This window comes from Diabrotica virgifera, chromosome 1, assembly GCF_917563875.1.
Source record: "Diabrotica virgifera virgifera chromosome 1, PGI_DIABVI_V3a".
NCBI lineage: Eukaryota > Metazoa > Arthropoda > Insecta > Coleoptera > Chrysomelidae > Diabrotica > Diabrotica virgifera.
Window position 1 is genome coordinate 293,040,877 of NC_065443.1, and position 21,250 is coordinate 293,062,126.

Consider the following 21,250-nt stretch of genomic DNA (forward strand, 5'->3'; position numbering starts at 1 on the left):
TTTAAACGTTTTTTTTTTGTTTTTATCCTAAAATTATTATTTTTGCATGGAAAAAAGTTTTTTTAGGTTTTTTGGATCATTCCAAACAGAAAAGGTCTTTAGTGACATTTCTCTAAAAATGATAGTTTTTGACAAATAAGCGATTAAAAATTGAAAAATTGCGAAATCGGCCATTTTTAACCCTCAAAAACTATGTGAAAAACTGAAAATTTTAATGTTGCCAAGGTAGATAGGTATTCTTTAAATATCGATTGATGAAATGCCGAAGAGTTTTTTGCAATACAATATTCAAAACTCCTTTGTTTTTTAATTGCTAATCAAGCGTGCGCGACACTATTTTCCACCGACAGTATGGTGCAAATGAAAGGAATAAATTCGTTATTTCGTAAACTGGCGACTTTAAGGAAAAATCCGGAAACAGGTCGATTTTTATTTTTAAGTTATGATATTGTGGCATACATGGTATACTAGTGACGTCATCCGTCTGGGCGTGATGACGTAATCGATTTTTTTAAATGAGAATAGGGGTCGTGTGGTAGCTCATTTGAAAGGTTCTTCAATTCTCTAGTCAGTAATGTAAACATTTCCATAATTATTTATACAGGGTGTCCTTCTACTTCTTTTTTTTGTCAAATAATTTAATTTAATAAAAGTTTTTTGGACACCCTGTATAAATATTTATGTAAATGTTTATATTACTGAATAGAGAATTGAAGAAACTTTCAAATGAACTAGCACACGACCCCTATTCTCATTTAAAAAATCATCGATTACGTCCAGATGGATGACGTCACTAGTATACCATAAATGCCACAATATCATAATTTAAAAATAAAAATCGACCTGTTTCGGGATTTTTCCTTAAAGTCGCCGGTTTACGAAATAACGAATTTATTCCTTTCATTTGCACCATACTGTCGTTGGAAAATAGTGTCGCGCACACTTGATTAGCAATTAAAAAACAAAGGAGTTTTGAATATTGTATTGCAAAAAACTCTTCGGGATTTCATCAATCGATGTTTAAAGAATATCTACCTACCTTGGCAACATTCAAATTTTCAGTTTTTCACATAGTTTTTGAGGGTTAAAAATGGCCGATTTCGCAATTTTTCAATTTTTAATCGCTTATATGTCAAAAACTATCATTTTTAGAGAAAAGTCACTAAAGATCTTTTCTGTTTGGAATGATCCAAAAAAACCTAAAAAAACTTTTTTCCATGTAAAAAAAATAATTTTAGGATAAAAACAAAAAAAAACGTTTAAAAAATTTTTGACCACCTTTTGGTTCTGGAAACATGCAAATTTGTTAAAAGGAGTCCTTTTTGAGTAAGATTGTGCAAAAAATCCGAATTAGAATATTTTTCCTAGCGGATGCGCAGTGGCTTTCTGGACTAATAGAAAGGTTGTATGTGCCATGCTCTACGTCCTAACAAAGGCGTATATTACAGTCCCTATACAAAGTTTAGTATTAGGAATGGCACCTAGCACTTCCGCAAGAAGTCAACAATTAGCCATTCACGAATTACATTACCAATCTATCAAGACAAGACAACTCTATATGGAAGTCCATAAAAAGTAAGAGAAAGCCAATAACAGCATCACCTCCAATACGAAAAAATTCGACAACACCATGGACAAAAAGCGATAAAAAAGGGCTGACCTCTTTGCCGAATATTTTTAGCAAAAGTTTTTACTCCACTAAATGGCGATCAAGTACCAGAAGCGAACCCAATATTAGAAGAACCACTACAGATACAGGACCTAATAAAACCATTTACTCCAAAAGAAACTAAAGACGTAATTGTCACCCTAAACCCAAAGAAGGAACCAGGCGAAGATCTGATAACAAAAAAGGCATAGTAAAACTACTTCACATATTCAATGCAATACTCAGATGTGACTACTGGCCCTTCTTTCTTCTTCTTCGTCTAGCCATTCACGTCCACATCTGAACATAAGCCTCTTCAAGTCTTCCTTTCCATTGTTTTTTGTTGTACGCTACTTGTAGCCAATTTTTCCCGGCAGTTCGTTTCAGATCATCTGTCCATCTCATAGGAGGTCTGCCTCTGGGTCTTTTGTGTTCGTATGGTCTCCAGGTAAGAATTGTTCTGTGCCATTTGTTAAGATCGCTCCTAGCTACATGTCCAGCGTATTCCCATTTCAATTTTAGTGATTTTTGTACCACATCGGTGACTTTGGTTTTCTGTCTTATCCATGTGTTTGTTTTTCTGTCCTTAAGTGATATGCCAAGCATTGCTCTTTCCATCGCGTGTTGAGTGACTCTGAGTATGTTCATATTCTTTTTTGTGATTGTCCATGTTTGTGCCCCATATGTTAATATCGGAATAATGCATGCATCAAAAACTTTAGATCTAAGATGTAGTTGAATTTGCTGATTTCTGAGTATATAGTTCAGTTTGCCGAATGCTGCCCATGCTAACTTTCTTCTTCTTTTTATATACTGGCCCAAAGCACTCAAAATTGGACAAATAGTTATAATACCAAAGCCTGGCAAAAACCCTCTAGATGTCTCATCATACAGGGTGGTTCATCTTATTCGCCTCGGTCTCTGTACGGAAAACCACTTGATATTTTAAAAAAATTTCTTCACAGAAATATACAGGGTCTTTAATACTACAACCTAAAATAATGTGAATTATACAGGGTGTTCCAAAAAAGAGTGGTATATCAAAGTTATATTTTTTCTTATGGAATGCTATATATCTGATGACATTATTGAATTGACCTTAAAAAATAAGCTATACTTTCATAAGGGTTCCCTATACCTAAATACTGGGTGATTTATTTCGATTTTTATAAAAATGTAAGGTTTTAGAAAAAAATAAATATCTACCAATCTAAGAAGCAGTAACAAATTCTTTCTTGGATCTTAATAAAAGACTATTTAGCATACTTAAACAGATGCTTATTGCACAAAATTTCTTACAGGGTGGTCAAAATATGAGATTGTTCTATTAACAAATTCAAGCTGTAATAACTTACTTATTTTAAATGGAACACCCTGTATCTTACTAGTCTATTGCGTAGAAAATTTACTTAGCTTTCAATTTGTACTAGGGTTTCCTATACCTATCTTTTTACAGGGCGGTCAAAATATTAGATTCTTCTATTAAGGGGTCATATACGTTTCTCGAGCCTAAAAAGTAGTCTAAATGTAATGATAAATTGTACGAAAACTATTGGGCTAATTGATTTAATTTTTTTTTAATTTTAACTTTAAAGGTGGAATAAAACATATTATGTTAAAAGTTAAAAAATAATTAAAAACATGGCGGCTGCGTCCAGTGGCGTAGAACGTGTTTTTTTGTTCAGCTCAAACGGTGGGCATGATAACTGCTTAACCGTTCCTCCGATTAACTTCATTTTTGGCATACATATTCTAAATTAGATTCACTATCGTGTGACGAGAGCTTTTTTGATTAAATTTAACCATTTTCGAATAGCAATAAAAAAATAGACTATTTTTTTGGTGAGAATCGCGACTTTTTTTTAAATTCCTCTCGTCACACGAGAACTATTACTCTAAAAAATGATAACAAATAAACAATTTTTGTTTCAGATAAATATTACGAGCGGAATCATGCCCACCGTTTGGCCTGAAAAAAAAAATACACGTTCTACGCCAGTGGACGCAGCCGCCACGTTTTTAATTATTTTTTAACTTTTAACATATGTTTTATGCTCCTTAAGAGTCCACCTTTAAGATTAAAAAAAATGAAATCAATTAGCCCAATAGTTTTCGTACAATTTATCATTACATTTAGACTACTTTTTAAGCTCGAGAAACGTATATGACCCCTTAACAAACTCAAGCTGTAATAACTTACTTATTTTAAATGGAACACCCTGTATCTTACTAGTCTATCGAGTAGAAAATTTACTTAGCTTTCAATTCTTATTAGGGTTTCCTATACCTATCTCCCTTCATTTTTTAAATATTTAAAGATTTCCTAATTTGTAAGCTTTAAAAATTAGAATTACATAAGTACCTATGTCGTGTTTATGTACAACACATCACCAACACCGGCAATATACTTAGACAAGATACTGTCATTAATGAAATTTTCAGTGTTATCATGTAGTCACACAGAGTGTTGTATTATTTTAGTTGATTTTGGCCTACATGTGAAATTGAATAATACGTTTATTTTAAACTGCATACCCTATATTAGATGCCGTATTCTGGAAGATATTTAAATTATATTTCATTCCGTATAAGTATTTTTCATATCTTAACCCAACGGTTATTAAGTAAATTTAAGAACGCCACTTTTTGTTTGAATCTTTAAATCGCAATTACAAACAATTAAATGCAATGGCTACTTTGACGAAAACGAGCCTATTGTACAAAAATATGTAAAAATGGGTATTTACAGAATAACATGGGAATTTATATCTACAGAATAACATGTGTATTGAGAATGTTAACATGGAATTGAAGATATTTTAAATATCTTCCATTATAAAGAATAGAATATCGAGTATGTCATTTAAAATAAGAACGCTCTGTGTGATTAAATGATAAAAATGTGAATTTTATTAATGAAACTATCTTGACTAAGATATTTAAGTATATTGCCGGTGTTGGTGATGTGTTGTACATAACCACGACATAGGTACTTAATTCTAATTTTTAAAGCTTACAAATTAGGAAATCTTTAAATATTTAAAAAATGAAGGGAGATAGGTATAGGAAACCCTAATAAGAATTGAAAGCTAAGTAAATTTTCTACTCGATAGACTAGTAAGATACAGGGTGTTCCATTTAAAATAAGTAAGTTATTACAGCTTGAATTTGTTAATAGAACAATCTAATATTTTGACCACCCTGTAAAAAGATAGGTATAGGAAACCCTAGTACAAATTGAAAGCTAAGTAAATTTTCTACGCGATAGACTAGTAAGATACAGGGTGTTCTATTTAAAATAAGTAAATTATTACAGCTTGAATTTGTTAATAAAACAATCTCATATTTTGACCACCCTGTAAGAAATTTTGTTGCAATAAGCATCTGGTTAAGTATGCTAAATAGTCTATTATTAAGATCCAAGAAAGAATTTGTTACTGCTTCTTAGATTCGTAGATATTTATTTTTTTCTAAAACCTTACATTTTTATAAAAATCGAAATAAATCAAAACACCCTGTATTTAGGTATAGGGAACCCTTATGAAAGTATAGCTTATTTTTTAAGGTCAATTCAATAATCTCATCAGATATAGGGCATTCCATAAGAAAAAATATAACTTTGATATACCACTCTTTTTTGGAACACCCTGTATAATTCACATTATTTTTATGTTGTAGTATTAAAGGCCCTGTATATTTCTGTGAAGAAATTTTTTTAAAATATCAAGTGGTTTTCTGTACAGAGACCGAGGCGAATAAGATGAACCACCCTGTATAGGCCTATCAGCTTATTACCAACAATCTCTTAAGTTGTTTGAAAGACTTATCCTAAACAGAATAAATGCAGAAATAAATCCACAAAATTGTATCCCAGATCATCAGTTCGGATTTCGACAAAGCCATTCAATAATACAACGATGCCATCGCATAGTAAACACCATCAACCAGTCACTTGAAAACCAGCAGTACTACATAGCGGCCTTTATAGACATCAGTCAGGCTTTTAACAAAGTCTGGCATCCAGGCTTGTTATGCAAAATAAAAATAATTCTCCCAGCAAGTTACTACAACCTACTGAAAGCCTACCTATACGAACGGCAGTTTAAAGTAAAAGTTAAAGACGAAGTATCAGAACTCAAGCCTCTTCACTCTGGCGTACCACAAGGGAGTGAAGAGCCGTTGCGCAACGGCATGACAACTGGGGCGGGATTACGAACACTCGATGCGAGATCGCCGCAAAACGAACCGTAGACAAACTCGATGCGAATACGCATCGAAGCCAAAAAGTGATTACAAACTGGGTTCGAGTAGGCTGTCACAAAATGATCGGCTATTATCGTACTTTTGAACCTACGGGATAATATTTCGAACAAATGGAATGATTTGAACGTTACATGCCAAGGAATTTCTCTCATTAAACTCAATAATTATTACAATAGATCAATAGAATATAAAATAAAGTCTTTATTACATATTTAATTATTATAAACGTTTATTTTATATTCTAACGATGATACAGTGATAACGTGTATGATACTCGTATGATGATACTCGTCTTAATACCTAGATATATAAATATATGATTTTCGAACTTGAGTAGAATTTGAGATTATTTATGATGTTTTACTGTTATTAAAGATTAAATGGCCAGGGAAAGATGGGAGACGTTATATAAAAACATTACTAAAGGTCGTAATGGTCACTGTTAACTACCTATTCCCTTCATCGAATTCAGTCTCAGAGTATTCCTTATCTTACCTTTTCGCCATTAAATCTTACTCTGCAAATATTACAAGGAAAAAAATTAACCATGGACGTTTCCTTCACATCTTTTTAAAATAGGAATAAGTATTAGAGAACTTCTGTCAGTGTAATGAGTGTAATAACACCCCACTGGGAGATTTAAACAATATATTTTTTTAATGTTCAAAACATGAGAATTATTATCAAAATCGTATAATCTAAATATCGTTTGATTAACGATTTACATTATTTTTAAATTGAAGAAATCAAAGTATGAAGTAAGTACGTTATGTCGTTATGTATTCACTTTTCTTAATTTTTATACTTGGACCGGCAAGAGAGAAAGTGTTATAGGAGATCAGAGATCTATCAGAGAGAGATAGATAGTTCGAGTTGGCAACTCGACAGGGTCGTCGGTATCGAGCAGTGCCTTCGAGTTGACTAGCATCGACACCGTAGGGAAAGAGGTTTCGTAATCACTCCCTACGGTAAAACATGGCGGATACGATGCGTATCGAGTGTACGTAATCCGGGCCCTGGTCTCATAAGCCAGAGCGCCTGGGTTCGAGCCCCAGCACAGACAATCCATTTTTCATTTCTAAAAATGATACGAGCTGTTCACCGTGCCTCGGAGAGTACGTTAAGCCGTCGGTCCCCCTGGGCTAGTGTTAACATCGACAATAGTTACTTGAAACAGGGTTAAAAATGCCATACGATATTATTATTATTATTATTTACCACAAGGGAGCATACTAGGGCCATTATTGTACATACTCTATACATATGACTTACCTATAAATGATAAAACAACCATCGGGACATTCGCAGATGACACTGCTATTTTTGCCAAGCACGACGATCCTATTGCAGCAACACAGAAACTCCAAGAGCATCTAAACTCACTTGAAATATGGCTGAAGGAGTGGAAGTTTAAGGTAAACGAAACAAAATCATCTCATATAACATTCACTCTCCGGATTGGAACCTGCCCACCGGTAACTATCAATCAAATAAAAATACCACAAAGTAATCAAGTCAAATATATATGGCTACACTTTGACAGTATACTCAACTGGAAACACCATACAACAAAGAAAATAATACAACTTGACCTAAAAACCAAAGAACTTTACTGGCTCATCGGAAGAAAATCCCACCTTTCAATAGAAAACAAATTACTAATACATCAAGCAGTGATAAAGCCAATCTGGAGTTATGGCATTGAAATGTGGGGCTGTGCTAGCAAATCCAATACCGTGATTATCCAGAGAGCACAATCCAAGATACTTCGAGCAATAGTTAATGCACCATCAAACCAAATTCTACACATTGGCCTAAAAATTTCATATGTAAATAAAGTCATTCGAGAAAACAACAGAAAACACCACAACAAACTAGAAGACCATCCTAATGCATTACTTCATCCACTTCTGCAACCTGTCCACAATAGAAGACTCAGAAGAAGCTGGCCATCCGACCTAAGAGGTAACTGACAACTGAGGAAACATCGCTGGATGTTTACCTCTCCACGTCACCACGTGTACAATAATTAATTTACTATATTATTGTATAACCAACAAACTGACCTATAGATGTTTGTGTTTTATATGAATGTCAATAAAGGGAGATAATAAACAAAAATAATAATTTATTGATTTTGTGGAGATATTGAAAATGAAACAGAATAATTTCATATTATAGCAAATTACTCTGTGATATGTGCTATTTCACATAATGGTAATTGAAGGCACAATTCTTATGGATAAATATATTAAATTAATTTGCTCACCTTTTTCATTTCTTTCAGGATCTTTTGAGTTATCATCCATTACATTTGGCTCAAATTTCACGTCTTCAGTATGTAGGATCTGATATTTTAAATCAGTTTCATTTATCTCAAATTTCAGATCATTATTGCATTGTTCTGTCAGTATTTCGTTCGAATGATACTTAGATTTTATTTGATCTTCTCCGTCGGTAGATTGAAAAGATACATTTCCAGGTTTATTTTTAAATAAATCTCGGTGTTGTTTTTCATCTGTTGTTTGATCAGTTTCTGGAGACATACGGGAACTAGTATGACATGCGATTTGTTGCAAAACTGTTTCTTCTGTATGTAGCACCATATGTTGAGTTAATTGATCACTGTCTGTAAATTCTTCAGAGCAAATGTTACATTTAAAAACTGTTTCTTTTATGTGGCATCGTAAATGTTCAATGGAACTATCTATTTGTTTAATTTTTTGAGAATCAACAATACATTGCTGAGGTTCTTCAATGTGAATACATTTATGTTGCGCCAACTGATTATCTTCTGTAAACAATTGGGAACAAATATAACATTTTAACCTGTCTAGATGAACCTTCATTTGAAGATTCAACTTTTGTGGTTCTTTAAAAACCTGTTCTAGAGCGCCTAATGAATGAACTACACTTCTGTGTAGTATGCATTCATCATTATGACTGAATTTTTTATTGCAAAGATCACATTCAAAAGGTTTATTCCCAACGTGCTTTTTTAGATGCCTACGTAAGTGTCTCTGAAGTAGGTATTTTTTTGTGAACTCTTTGGGGCATTTGTCACATTTGAAAATCTTTTCTTCTGTGTGCAGCCTCATATGTGTAGCTAAGGTGGTATTTTCATGACTTTCGAAAGATTTTTTTTCTTTGTGCAACGATAACCTCATATGTTTGTTCAATAACCTCTTGTTTCTAAACTGCTGGGAACAAACATTACATTTAAAAGGTTTCTCTCCAGAATGAGCTCGAACATGATAAATGAGAGAATCCTTTGATGTGAATCTTTTCTCACAGATCCTGCAATAGAACTCTTTTATGCCTTTGTGCAACGTTAAAAAATGGCGATTAAGATTGGTCTGTGTTGTGAGCTGTTTAAAGCAAATGGTGCATTTGAATGGTCTTTCCTCAGTATGCAAACGTAAATGAGTTTGAAGTTGATAGTTTCCTGTAAACTGTTTAGAACAATGTTCACATTTTAGAAGGTTTTCACCTGTGTGTAACCTTGTATGTTTGTTCAATAAACGGTTGTCTCTGAACTGCCGCGGACAAATTTTACATTTAAAAGGTCTCTCTCCATTATGAGCTCGAATATGATAATCGAGAGATACCTTTGTTGCGAATCTTTTTAAACACATCCCACATCCGAAGCGTTTTATTTCTTTGTGGACAAATAAATGGCGATGAAGACTTATCTTTGTTTTGAATTGTTTCGGACAAAGTGTGCATTGGAATGGCTTCTCTACTTGATCCTCCTCCAACATATCACCAACCACATCATCCTTTACAACAACTAGAGAATGAACACCTAAAATAGTATAACAAATTAAAATTGAGGCCTGTTTTACACAAACTGCATAATACAGTAAAACCTGTCAATAACTAAATACTGCAGTTTTACTGCATAATACAGCAAAACCTGTCACTAAAAATGACAGAACTATTGGCCGATATAAAAAGGTGGCCGCTAATACCAGGTTTTGTAGTCCACAAATTTTGGTTGGGAGAACTTTAAAACTAGCCGGCTAGTTCAGGTGGCCGGTTTTGACAGGTGGCCGTTAACACAGGTTTTACTGTAAGTACAAATTAAATATTCAAAAAACAATAAGGCACCTGGACCTGATGAAATCCCTTCAGAAATACTCAAATTACTAGATGAAAGGGGAATTTCAGCACTAAATAAAATATTTAATTTTATTTATGAAACTGGTTGCTATCCTCAGCAGTGGTTGCTCTCTACATTTATTCCCCTACCCAAAAAAGTCAATGCAAAAAGATGTGAGGATCACAGACTCATTAGCCTGATGAGTCACACTTTAAAAATATTCTTAAAAATACTACATCAAAGATTATACAAAAAATGTGAATGGGACATCAGTGATTCTCAGTTTGGGTTTAGGCAAGGTTTGGGAACAAGAGAAGCAATAGTAGCAACACAGGTGTTGGTCCAAAATTGTTACGATCAGAGGAAGGACGTATTCCTGTGCTTTTTAGACTACGAGAAAGCGTTTGATCGTGTCCAACATCACAAGTTAATGCAGATCCTCAAGAAGCTTGATATAGACCAAAAAGACATAAGATGCATTGAAAACTTGTACTGGTATCAGGCAGCACAATTAAAAATAGACAATTCTATATCCAATATAAGAAGGGGTGTTCGGCAGGGATGTGTGCTTTCCCCTCTTTTATTTAACATTTATTCGGAAGCCATATTTCAAGAGTCTTTGGAAGATGCAGAGATGGGAATCAAAGTGAATGGAGTATTGATCAACAACATACGATATGCTGATGATGCTGTCTTAATTTGCGACAACATAGAAGATCTTCAACAACTTGTCACTATAATCGGAGAATACAGTAAGCGAATGGGACTAGAGATTAATACCAAAAAGACCAAATTCATGATCATCTCCAGAAACTTGGATGCATTTGAAAACTCCACCATAACACTGAATACTAAGTCTATTGAGAGAGTGAGCAAATTCAAATACCTAGGAACGTGGCTTTTTGAAGACTGGGCATCGGACAGGGAAGTAAAATGTCGCATTGAGCAAGCTCGACAAGCTTTCGTAAAAATCAAGAAGGTACTGACCTGCTCAGAGTTCGACCTTACACTGAGACTAAGGTTTACTAAATGCTACGTGTGGTCGGTGCTGCTATATGGCATAGAGGGCTGACACTCAAAACGAGGGATATAAACAGATTAGAAGCCTTCGAAATGTGGCTCTATCGCCGTATCCTAAAGATACCATGGACGGCGAAAGTCACAAATGTGGATGTCCTTAAAAGAATCAACCAAGAACGTCAGCTTTTCGAAAACATCAAGAAAAGAAAAACGGCGTATTTGGGTCACATCATGCGAAACGAAAAATACCAGTTCCTTCAACTTATAATCCAGGGTAAAATTGAAGGCAGGAGAGGAATAGGACGCAAGAAAATGTCCTGGCTCCGAAACATAAGGCAATGGACAGGGATTAACGACATACAATCTCTGATACACATTGCAAGAAACAGAGAGTTAATGGAAAACGTGATCGCCAACATCCATTAGTGGATTTGCATTTGAAGAAGAAGAAGACAAATTAAATAAAATTGAGCTAGTATAAAAACACGATGGTTTTAATATTCTCATTAAGTATTTCACCAAAACAACACAAGTGCTGATATGTTCCTAATTAAGGATAAGAACAGAACAAGTGGGTCGCGGTGGAGGTTGTGGTCGATATCCATGTAAAACAAACACCTTGTAATGGAAGAGAACAGAGCAGGTAAGTCGCGGTGGAGGTTTAGCGCGATGCCATCTAGGAGGTTTACATCGATGCTTTTGAAAATAAAATGAGTTTGTTTTACATGGATGTCTACTGCGCGGCCTACAAGGATGCTTCCCTGTGATTGGTCCGTTCGAAGCCAAGTTGTCATTACCTGCGCTATCTGAGTTGATACTTTTTATATAATCCCTTTTTTGTATTCAGTTTATTTTTGAATTTCTAAAGTAATTAAATTCAGTAAATTTTTGAAATATGAAGGAGGATCTGATTATTTACAGCTGACATTTCATCACTCTCAGCACTTGACTGACACAACATCGCAAAAGCACAGTCTTTTTGTCATTAAAATTTCATTAAACTACTTCACTTGATAGTGGTTCTAGCTCGACTGACAGCGCAGGTGACCTCCTTGCTATGTGCTGTCGACATCGACCGCGACTTAACTAGTGGCATCGACCGCGACCTACACCTCCACCTCGACCCACTTGTTCTGTTCTTACCCTTAGATTTATATATTCTGCAAAAAAAATCTTATGTCCAATTGTCCATTTGTACATACTAGGACATGTATACTTTTTATCGTAAATTCTCCCCGAAGTGTATGTTTCAGTCTATTTGTTATTATTCTGCTTGAAAACCGGGCATATTATTTTGACCTTTGACTAACAACTTAATACATTATCCAAAGTTTTAAACTTAAAAACATGACAGATGTCGAAGAAGTGTTGACTAATGGTTCTAGTGTTCGACGTTTGTCGGTGTTCCTGCGCATGCGCATCATCAAGAGCACCTGTCTGGTCACTCAGACAGACAACAATAGTTGGGATTGAAACGTAATGGCGGAGAGAAGTGAGTATAAAATTGAAGAGCGTTTGGTCGCTGCAGTGTAGATACACGAACGTCGTCATAACAATAAACAATGGCCGAAATTTTGGTTTTCAAAATTCATTATCCAGACCAACTTTGCTCTTGTGTGAGAAGAAAGCTTTTTCATCAGGAACCGTTCTCGACGTACCAAGAAGTGGAAGACCAAGCACTCGAAACATGTGCTGGCATTGAGGATTCCATTGACCGTTCATCGATAAAGTCGACGCGGAAACGCTCTGCAGAGTTTGATATTGCACAGTCAACAACTCAAGATCTCGTGCGAAAGGATTAACAAGTGAAGGCCTTCTTTATTTTCACAAGATAGCGCCTCACCCTATTTTGCTCTCGCTGTTCGCGATCGTCTGAATGAAATTTTATCGGACTGATGGATTGGGCGAGGTTCTTCAATTCCTTGGGCTCCAAAAAGTCCAGATTTGACAACGCCGAACAGTGTACTGAGGGGATAGAATACGCAGATATGTTTCAAATGAGCTTGCGAAACGGAGTTCGTCAAGATTTTACGTCAGTAACTCATAGATAAATAATAGAGAGATATTGCTGAGTCTTTTTTGCACTTGCTGTATTACAGCACGCGTTATTTTGACAGTAGAGCATGCGCAGATGTGATATCTGGCTTACGCTGCGTTATTGGAAATACGGCCTGCCGTTATTAGAGGAGTTGTTACGCTGTGCGGTATTCGTTGCGCTATTTTGTTTTCAGGTTATGTTTGTTGTTTATCTTTCATTTAAACCAAATTTATTCGTAATAGTTTGCTAAAATGGGTACCTCAGACAGTAGCAAACGAATTAGATTTACGTCTGATGACGATTTGTGTTTATTAAAACAAGTTTTATGGCAAAATCCATTGACTTCTCCAAAAAATTGGACGTTAGTTCAGGAAAACATGAAGAGTGCAACAGGAAAATCTTTTATTTATAAGAACATTCAAGGATCATTTGTTTCTCTTGCTCGATAATTGGAAGAAAATACAAACCTTTCTTCCATCTAAATTAAATTCTGGATTTTGAGTACAAATTAGATAAACAACTAATCTTAATTAAGCCGTAAAATACCGCAACCAAAATGTTGATCAATATCTGCATTTATGAAACGTCTGAGAAATGTCAATTCTGTCAAAATAGCGCGGTGTAAATAGCGCAACGTAGGCTGTGTTAAATTTGCAATATCTCTCTATTATATAGTACAGTGGAACTCCGATAAGTCGGCCCCCGATAACCCGGAACTCCGGCTAACCCGGACCGATTTTTATCAGACAAACATTTCAACAATAAAAATGTATTGCTGTTACAAAATCTCGTGAACCTAATTCATTCATTTGGTGACGTCAATATACGAACGAAACGATTGATGAATCCGACATTACTGAAAATATCAGCAAATAAAATAGTCGTATGTTTTTGGCTTCATTTTATTTCGGTTATACATACGCATTTTCAAGGTTCACGAGGTTTTGTACCAATTCTATGTAATATAATATTTGAGAGATAATGGAACCGGATTGAACTACATATAGCATAGTAAAAATGACTCATGGCACACCACATTCATTGTCGAAAACAACATTCACTTGTATTATCCTTTATTTGAAACCGTCTTAGCATTGTTTAGAAAAGACTATTAAAATTCTTTTTTTAACAATGGTCTTAGTCATCACTGTGATTAAATAACATAACATCAGAGACGGTATTGTGTGTAGTAAAGTCGTGTTTTGTAATCGTTCATAAATTTATTCAGATTTTGTGTTTGCGTGTCTTTTGTCAACAAAACGTAAAAATGTTGTAGTGACAATGGAAAAGAAACTAGAAGTATTAAGTAGAATTGATAAAGGTGAATCTTGCAGCATTATATTATGGTGTCGGTACATCTACAGTATCGGATTGGAAGAAAAATAGAACTAAAATCGAAGAATTTTTTTTTTCAAAATGATAACAAAAGACAGTTTGGACAATCGGTGCAAAGCTAATAAAGCTAAGAATGAGACTTTTGACGACGCTTTGTATGTGTGGTTTTGTGAGGAATGCGAACGTGGTTTACCAGTGTCTGTGTGACAATTATAACGGAGTTTATCTGTAAGCATACCATATTTTATTAATTTTTACCATTTTCTCCGGCTAACCCGGATTTTCGATAACTCGGATCGGCCGCGGTCCCAATTAATCCGAGTTAACGGGGTTCCACTGTATTACCGGATCAGTAACTCCGGATATGCTGTGACGGATGAGCATACGAACGTGGCGTCGGTCGTATCAAGTTGTGTTGCGACAATGAAGGTGTGCACACCGAGATTTAGATAAATAAATAAGTAATAAATAATTTACGTACAAAATTTTGTTATGATTTTTCCCTCTATAGTACAACAACGGCAATTCATTAATGTAAAGGGACTTTCCGGTCACCCTATACATCAAACTGGTGAACTACGCAGATAGATATATGAGAGAACTTTTATTTTTTGTTTAATTTTTACTATCAAAAAATAATCTTTTGTAGTTTGCGAAACTCTTGAGAAAAAAGAACTTTCATTCTTGCACAGGTTAATAATATGGATGATAAAAATAGTCCAGATTCTTATTTAACAGGTCTTATAACATGAATCATATTGATAGAATATGTACCTACTTGAGATCAAATAAATAAAAAAAATTCAATGTTAGTTTGATATTTGGATTTTGTAAAAGACAAACCTCAATTATAATAATTGTTCCTAAATTGTGTTTTTGTAACATACAGTGAGGACGTTTAGGTTGGAATAAATTCATTTTCTCGAGAATTGGCGATTTTGGAGATAAATCCAGAAACCGGTTGATTTTTATTTTTAAATTATGATTTTTTGACATATTATATCATACTAGTGACGTCTTTCATCTGGACATGATGGCGTAATCAATGATTTTTTTAATGAGAGTATGGGTCGTTTGATAGCTCATTTGAAAGATTATTTAATTCTCGATTCAGTAATATAAACGTTAACATAATTATTTATACAAGGTGTCCAAAATTTTTTTTTAATTAAATTAATTGTGGCAAAAACAATAATGTATATAGGTAATTCATTTAATTCAAAATACAATTTAGTGCTGTCAGAAAACAATATTTATTTGACAAATAAAATATTTATTTGACAAATAAATATTGCTTCACGCTTAAATTCAACGTTAAAGCTGCCACCCACCTGCCTCTTAGTAGTTTGAATCTTCTTGTCTAATACCAGTTTCGTACTTGATAGGTTGCGATAGTTCTCCTTTACATCATACCATAGCTATAGTATTTATCTTTATATATTATATTCTCAATGGTTTTTACTAAATCCGGTGATATTCCCTTTTCACGTAATATGTATCACGTCCCGAATTCTTACTCTAATAATAATAATAATAATAATAAACTCTATGGACAACTCTAACAACAATGCTGGATGGATAGAAGATACGACGCACAACTGTCACCACTACGTTACTGCTAACTACGAACCATTCACGACTGAAGAGGTCTCAAATGTCATCAAAGAGCTTCATAACTGGAAATCCCCTGGACCAGACGGAGTTCAGAACTTCTGGCTTAAAAAGTTTTGGTGTATTCATGATTGTTTATCAACGTTAATTAATCATGTTATCTCTAATCCCCAGGAAATACCATCATTTCTAACTCAGGGAACTACTTATTTAATACCAAAGGATCAAAATAACACCCAAGATCCATCCAAGTACCGCCCAATTACGTGTCTTCCAACTTTGTATAAATTGGTCACATCCTGTGTAACCCGGCGTATCTACCAACACTGTGCTCTAAACAATATCATAGAGCCTCAACAGAAAGGATGCGCTAAGGGTTCCATGGGTTGCAAAGAACAACTTATCATCGACTCAGTCATTTCTAACCAGGCATTCACAAAAAAAAGGAACCTTTTTACTGCTTTTATTGACTATAAGAAGGCCTTTGATTCAGTACCGCATGAATGGCTTATAGATATATTAAGAATATACAAAGTCGATGATAACATAGTGACCTTTTTAAGGCATATAATGAGAGATTGGAAGACTAAAATTCACCTCCAAATACCCGGTGAAAACAATATCGAAACCGAAAATATCGCAATCAACCGTGGCCTGTTTCAAGGAGACTCGTTGAGTCCATTGTGGTTCTGCTTAGCTTTGAACCCCCTTTCCCAGCTATTAAACTCCACTGACTCAGGTTTTAGCAATAGAAACAATAATACTGTGGTAGCGAAGCTCAATCATCTGTTGTATATGGATGATTTGAAATTAATGGCTTCCACTCGAGAACACCTAGAACAGATGCTAAAAACTGTAGAAACATTCTCTAATGATATTAGCATGCACTTCGGACTAGACAAGTGCCGTGTTTTGAATATAGTCAGAGGAAAGGTACAGCCCGGTGGATTCGATATGCAAAATGGCCAGAACATCGAGGCCATGGGCGAAAACGATATGTACAAATATCTTGGTGTAAAGCAGTCACGGAAAATTGACCATAAGCAAATGAAAACTGAGATAACTACTGAGTTTCTACGAAGGGTAAAAAAGCTGCTTCGTTCACAGCTTAACAGTAAAAATTTGTTTAAGGCACTAAACACCCACGCTTGTTCCGCGCTTAGCTATTCATTTGGTATTGTTAAGTGGACAAAAACGGATATAGAACATCTTCAGCGAAAAGTACGAACACACCTCACAAAGGCACAAAAACACCACCCTAAAAGTGCAGTAGAACGAACGACATTACCCCGGTATTTAGGAGGAAGAGGTCAGCCAAGACTATGTCGACAATACAGCGTCGAACTATTGGTTGACATCGGGTAAGATGTTCCCTGAAACAGAAGGTTCAATACTAGCCATTCAGGATCAGGTTATACCAACTAAAAATTACCTGAAACACATCGTCAAAGACCCTCAGATCCAGAACGACAAATGCCGATATGGATGCCGAACCCAAGAAACCATCCAACATCTTACAGGGGGCTGCCAGGCATTTGCTGCAACTGAATACAAGGAACGGCATGACGCAGTGGGAAAAATCCTTCATCAAGAGATAGCTATCAAGCTGGGACTTCTCCAAACGGACCATCTCCCATATTATCAATACGTCCCTGAGAGTATGCTTGAGGATGGCAACTACAAGCTATACTGGGACCGTACTGTGCTCACAGACCAAACAGTGGCACATAATAGACCAGATCTCGTACTAGTTAATAAATTAACAAGACAAACAACACTGATTGATGTGGCGATACCTAACAACAATAATCTACGTAGTAAATTTACTGAAAAGATCGCCAAGTACAGAGATCTGGAAATTCAAATACGAAGACAATGGAGAATGCAAAGTACCCAGACGATACCTATTATTATGTCTACTACTGGAGTCATTCCGAAGAACCTCCTCGAAAACATAAAAAAGCTGGGTCTTAATGAACATCTTTATAAGACCATGCAGAAAGCAGTACTACTCGCGACGGCCAGATGTGTACGAAAATTTCTGGGAGATACTCCAGCATACCAAGTCACCTAGGGCTCGATAACACGGAAAGAGTCCCACCAGAGCTCAATCCTTTTGATACCGTAGGTATCTGGGATGAGTCAATTTTCCCCTTACAGGGAGTGTGAGCCGTATGGCTAAATCTGGGAATAAACTCTATGGCCAGATCATCGAGGCCATGGGTGAAAACGATATGTATAAATATCTTGGAGTAAAGCAAGCGCGGAAAATTGACCACAAACAAATGAAAACAGAGATAACTACAGAGTTTATACGAAGGGTAAAACAGCTGCTTCGCTCACACCTTAACAGTAGAAATTTGTTTAAGGCACTAAACACCTACGCATGTTCCGCGCTTAGCTACTCATTTGGCATTGTTAAGTGGACAAAAACGGACATAGAAAATCTTCAGCGAAAAGTACGAACGCACCTTACAAAGGCACAAAAACACCATCCCAAAAGTGCAGTGGAAAGAACGACATTACCACGGAATTTAGGAGGAAGAGGACTTATGGATATAGGTGAGCAATTAGACAAACAAATTGCTAACTTAAGAACTTATTTTAAGATGCAGGCTGAGACATCTACTCTACATCGCGCTATCTGCGCAGTAGATGACACAACACCGATTAAACTGAGGGAACCAGAAATGCGCATAAACCACCTCACTAAAGACGAAAAACTGCGCACCTGGATGGGTAAACCTCTACACGGGCGACATCCCAATGAGGTCAGCCAAGACTATGTCGACAATACAGCGTCGAACTATTGGTTGACATCAGGAAAGATGTTCCCTGAAACGGAGGGATCAATACTGGCCATTCAGGATCAGGTTATACCAACCAGAAATTACCTGAAATATATCGTCAAGGACCCTCAGGTTCAAAACGACAGATGCCGATATGGATGTCAAGCCCAAGAAACCATCCAACATATTACAGGGGGCTGCCAGGCATTTGCTGCAACTGAATACAAGGAACGGCATGACGCAGTGGGAAAAATCCTTCATCAGGAGATAGCTATCAAGCTGGGACTTCTCCAAACGGATCATCTCCCGTATTATCAATACGTCCCTGAGAGTATGCTTGAGGATGGCAACTACAAGCTATACTGGGACCGCACTGTGCTCACAGACCAAACAGTGGCACATAATAGACCAGATCTCGTACTAGTTAATAAATTAACAAAACAAACAACACTAATTGATGTGGCGATACCTAACAACAATAATCTCCGTAGTAAATTTACTGAAAAGATCGCCAAGTACAGAGATCTGGAAATTCAAATACGAAGACAATGGAGAATGCAAAGTACCCAGACGATACCGATTATCATGTCTACTACTGGAGTCATTCCGAAGACCCTCCTCGAAAGCATAAAAAAGCTGGGTCTGAATGAACATCTTTATAAGACCATGCAGAAAGCTGTACTACTCGCGACGGCCAGAAGTGTACGAAAATTTTTGGGAGATACACCTGCATTCCAAGTCACCTAGGGCTCGATAACACGGAAAGAGTCCCACCAGAGCTCAATTCTTTTGATACCGTAGGTATCTGGGATGAGTCAATTTTCCCCTTAGAGGGAGTGTGAGCCGTATGGCTAAATCTGGATAAACTCTATCAAACGCTTTCTTGAAATCTATCAGGCACATATAGGTATGCTGGTTTGTTGTATTCCATTGACTTTTCTGTTATTTGTCTTATTACAAAAACTGCTTCCGTGCATGTTCTTCCAGTCTGAAATCCTTGCTGTTCCTCTTGCAGAGTTATTTGTTCATTTATTTTTGCCGCTATAATTCTTGTTGTCAATTTGAGTGTTGTATTTAAAAAATTTATTGCTGGATCATTATTGGGATATACAGTCCGTCTAATATACTTACCGTTGCACATCATTATCTACGTTAGAGATCAGAGTTGACATTGTTGCCCAATTACAAAAAATTCTTAAATTCATTTTAAATCAAATATGTTTATCACATAATTTTTGCGATGCGGATTATAAATATAAATAAATAAAAACTTTAGAAATAGAAAACAAGAATTAAGTTATAATCTTACGTTATTAAACTAAATAATAAAAACAATAAATACAGGGTGTCCAGAAACTCTGCCGACAAACGAAGACAGGAGATTCCTCAGATAATTTTAAGACAATTTACCCAAATTCACCTAGTCTGAAAATTCTTCCTAAGGGAGCTAGAGCTCTTTGAAGATTGCGTCTTGTAATTAGTTTTTCTAAATACCTCCAGAACGATTCTAGTCAGAAAAACAAAAATGGTACACATATTTATCTTCTAAAGATAAATCGATTCCATCTATTGTGAATTTCTAGTACCAGTCATAGGCATCCGTTTTGGGTGGGGCAACGAATATTTTATCGCATAACTTTTTTGTCTTTAACTTTTAAGCATTTTTTATACTGGATTATTAAATTGTGAGGTATTCTAATACTAAAAGGTGAAAAAAATTGAAAAAAATTAAAAAAAAGCGGTGTATTTTACCGATTTAAAGCAAAAGTAACTTTTAGTACTAGAATACCTCATAATTTAATAATCTAGTGTCAAAAATTCTTAAAAATTAAAGACAAAAAGTTTTGCGATAAAATAACCGTTGACCTACCCAAAACGGACGCATATGACCATACTAGAAATTCGCAATTAATGAGATCGATTCATCTCTGGAACATTAATAAACGTACCAGTTTTCGTTTTTCTAAATAGTTTTTTTGAAATTTGTTTTAATATTAAAGAAACGAAAAATTTTCAAATCGATTTTTCTAGCAAACGGTGTATCCTTCCTATCGACTTAAAGTAAGAGTACCTTTTTGTACTATAATACCTTACATTTTAATATTCCAGACTCACAAAGGCTTAAGAATTAAAAAAAAGTTATGCAATAATACAACTGTTGCCCTACTCAAAACGGACGCCTATGACCAGTACTAGAAATTTGCAATGTATGGTGATGGTTTCGATTTATCTCTGGAAGATAAATATATGTACCAATTTTCGTTTTTCTAAATAGAAGAGTTCTGGAGATATTTAAGAAAAACTAATTACCAAACTCCATCTTCAAATAACTCTAGCTCCTTTAGGAAGCATTTTCGGACTAGACGAATTAGGGTAAATTGTCTTAAAATTATCTGAGGAATCTTCTGTCTTCGTTTGTCGGTAGAGTTTCTGGACACCCTGTA

The 21,250-nt window shown here is 35.4% G+C and overlaps 1 protein-coding gene across 2 annotated transcripts in view; it reads right to left on the reverse strand.

Moving 5' to 3' along the window:
• LOC114328936 (zinc finger protein Xfin-like) overlaps positions 1–21,250 on the reverse strand; it is a 129,883-nt gene that overhangs the window by 11,564 nt on the left and 97,069 nt on the right. The window contains exon 4 of one of the 2 annotated variants that reach the window (XM_050651652.1): positions 8,181–9,716. The exons of the other annotated variant lie outside the window; for it this stretch is intronic. Coding sequence (XP_050507609.1) covers positions 8,181–9,716 — 1,536 coding nt within the window. The remainder of the gene's footprint in view (positions 1–8,180; positions 9,717–21,250) is intronic. 2 annotated transcript variants of the gene reach the window in all.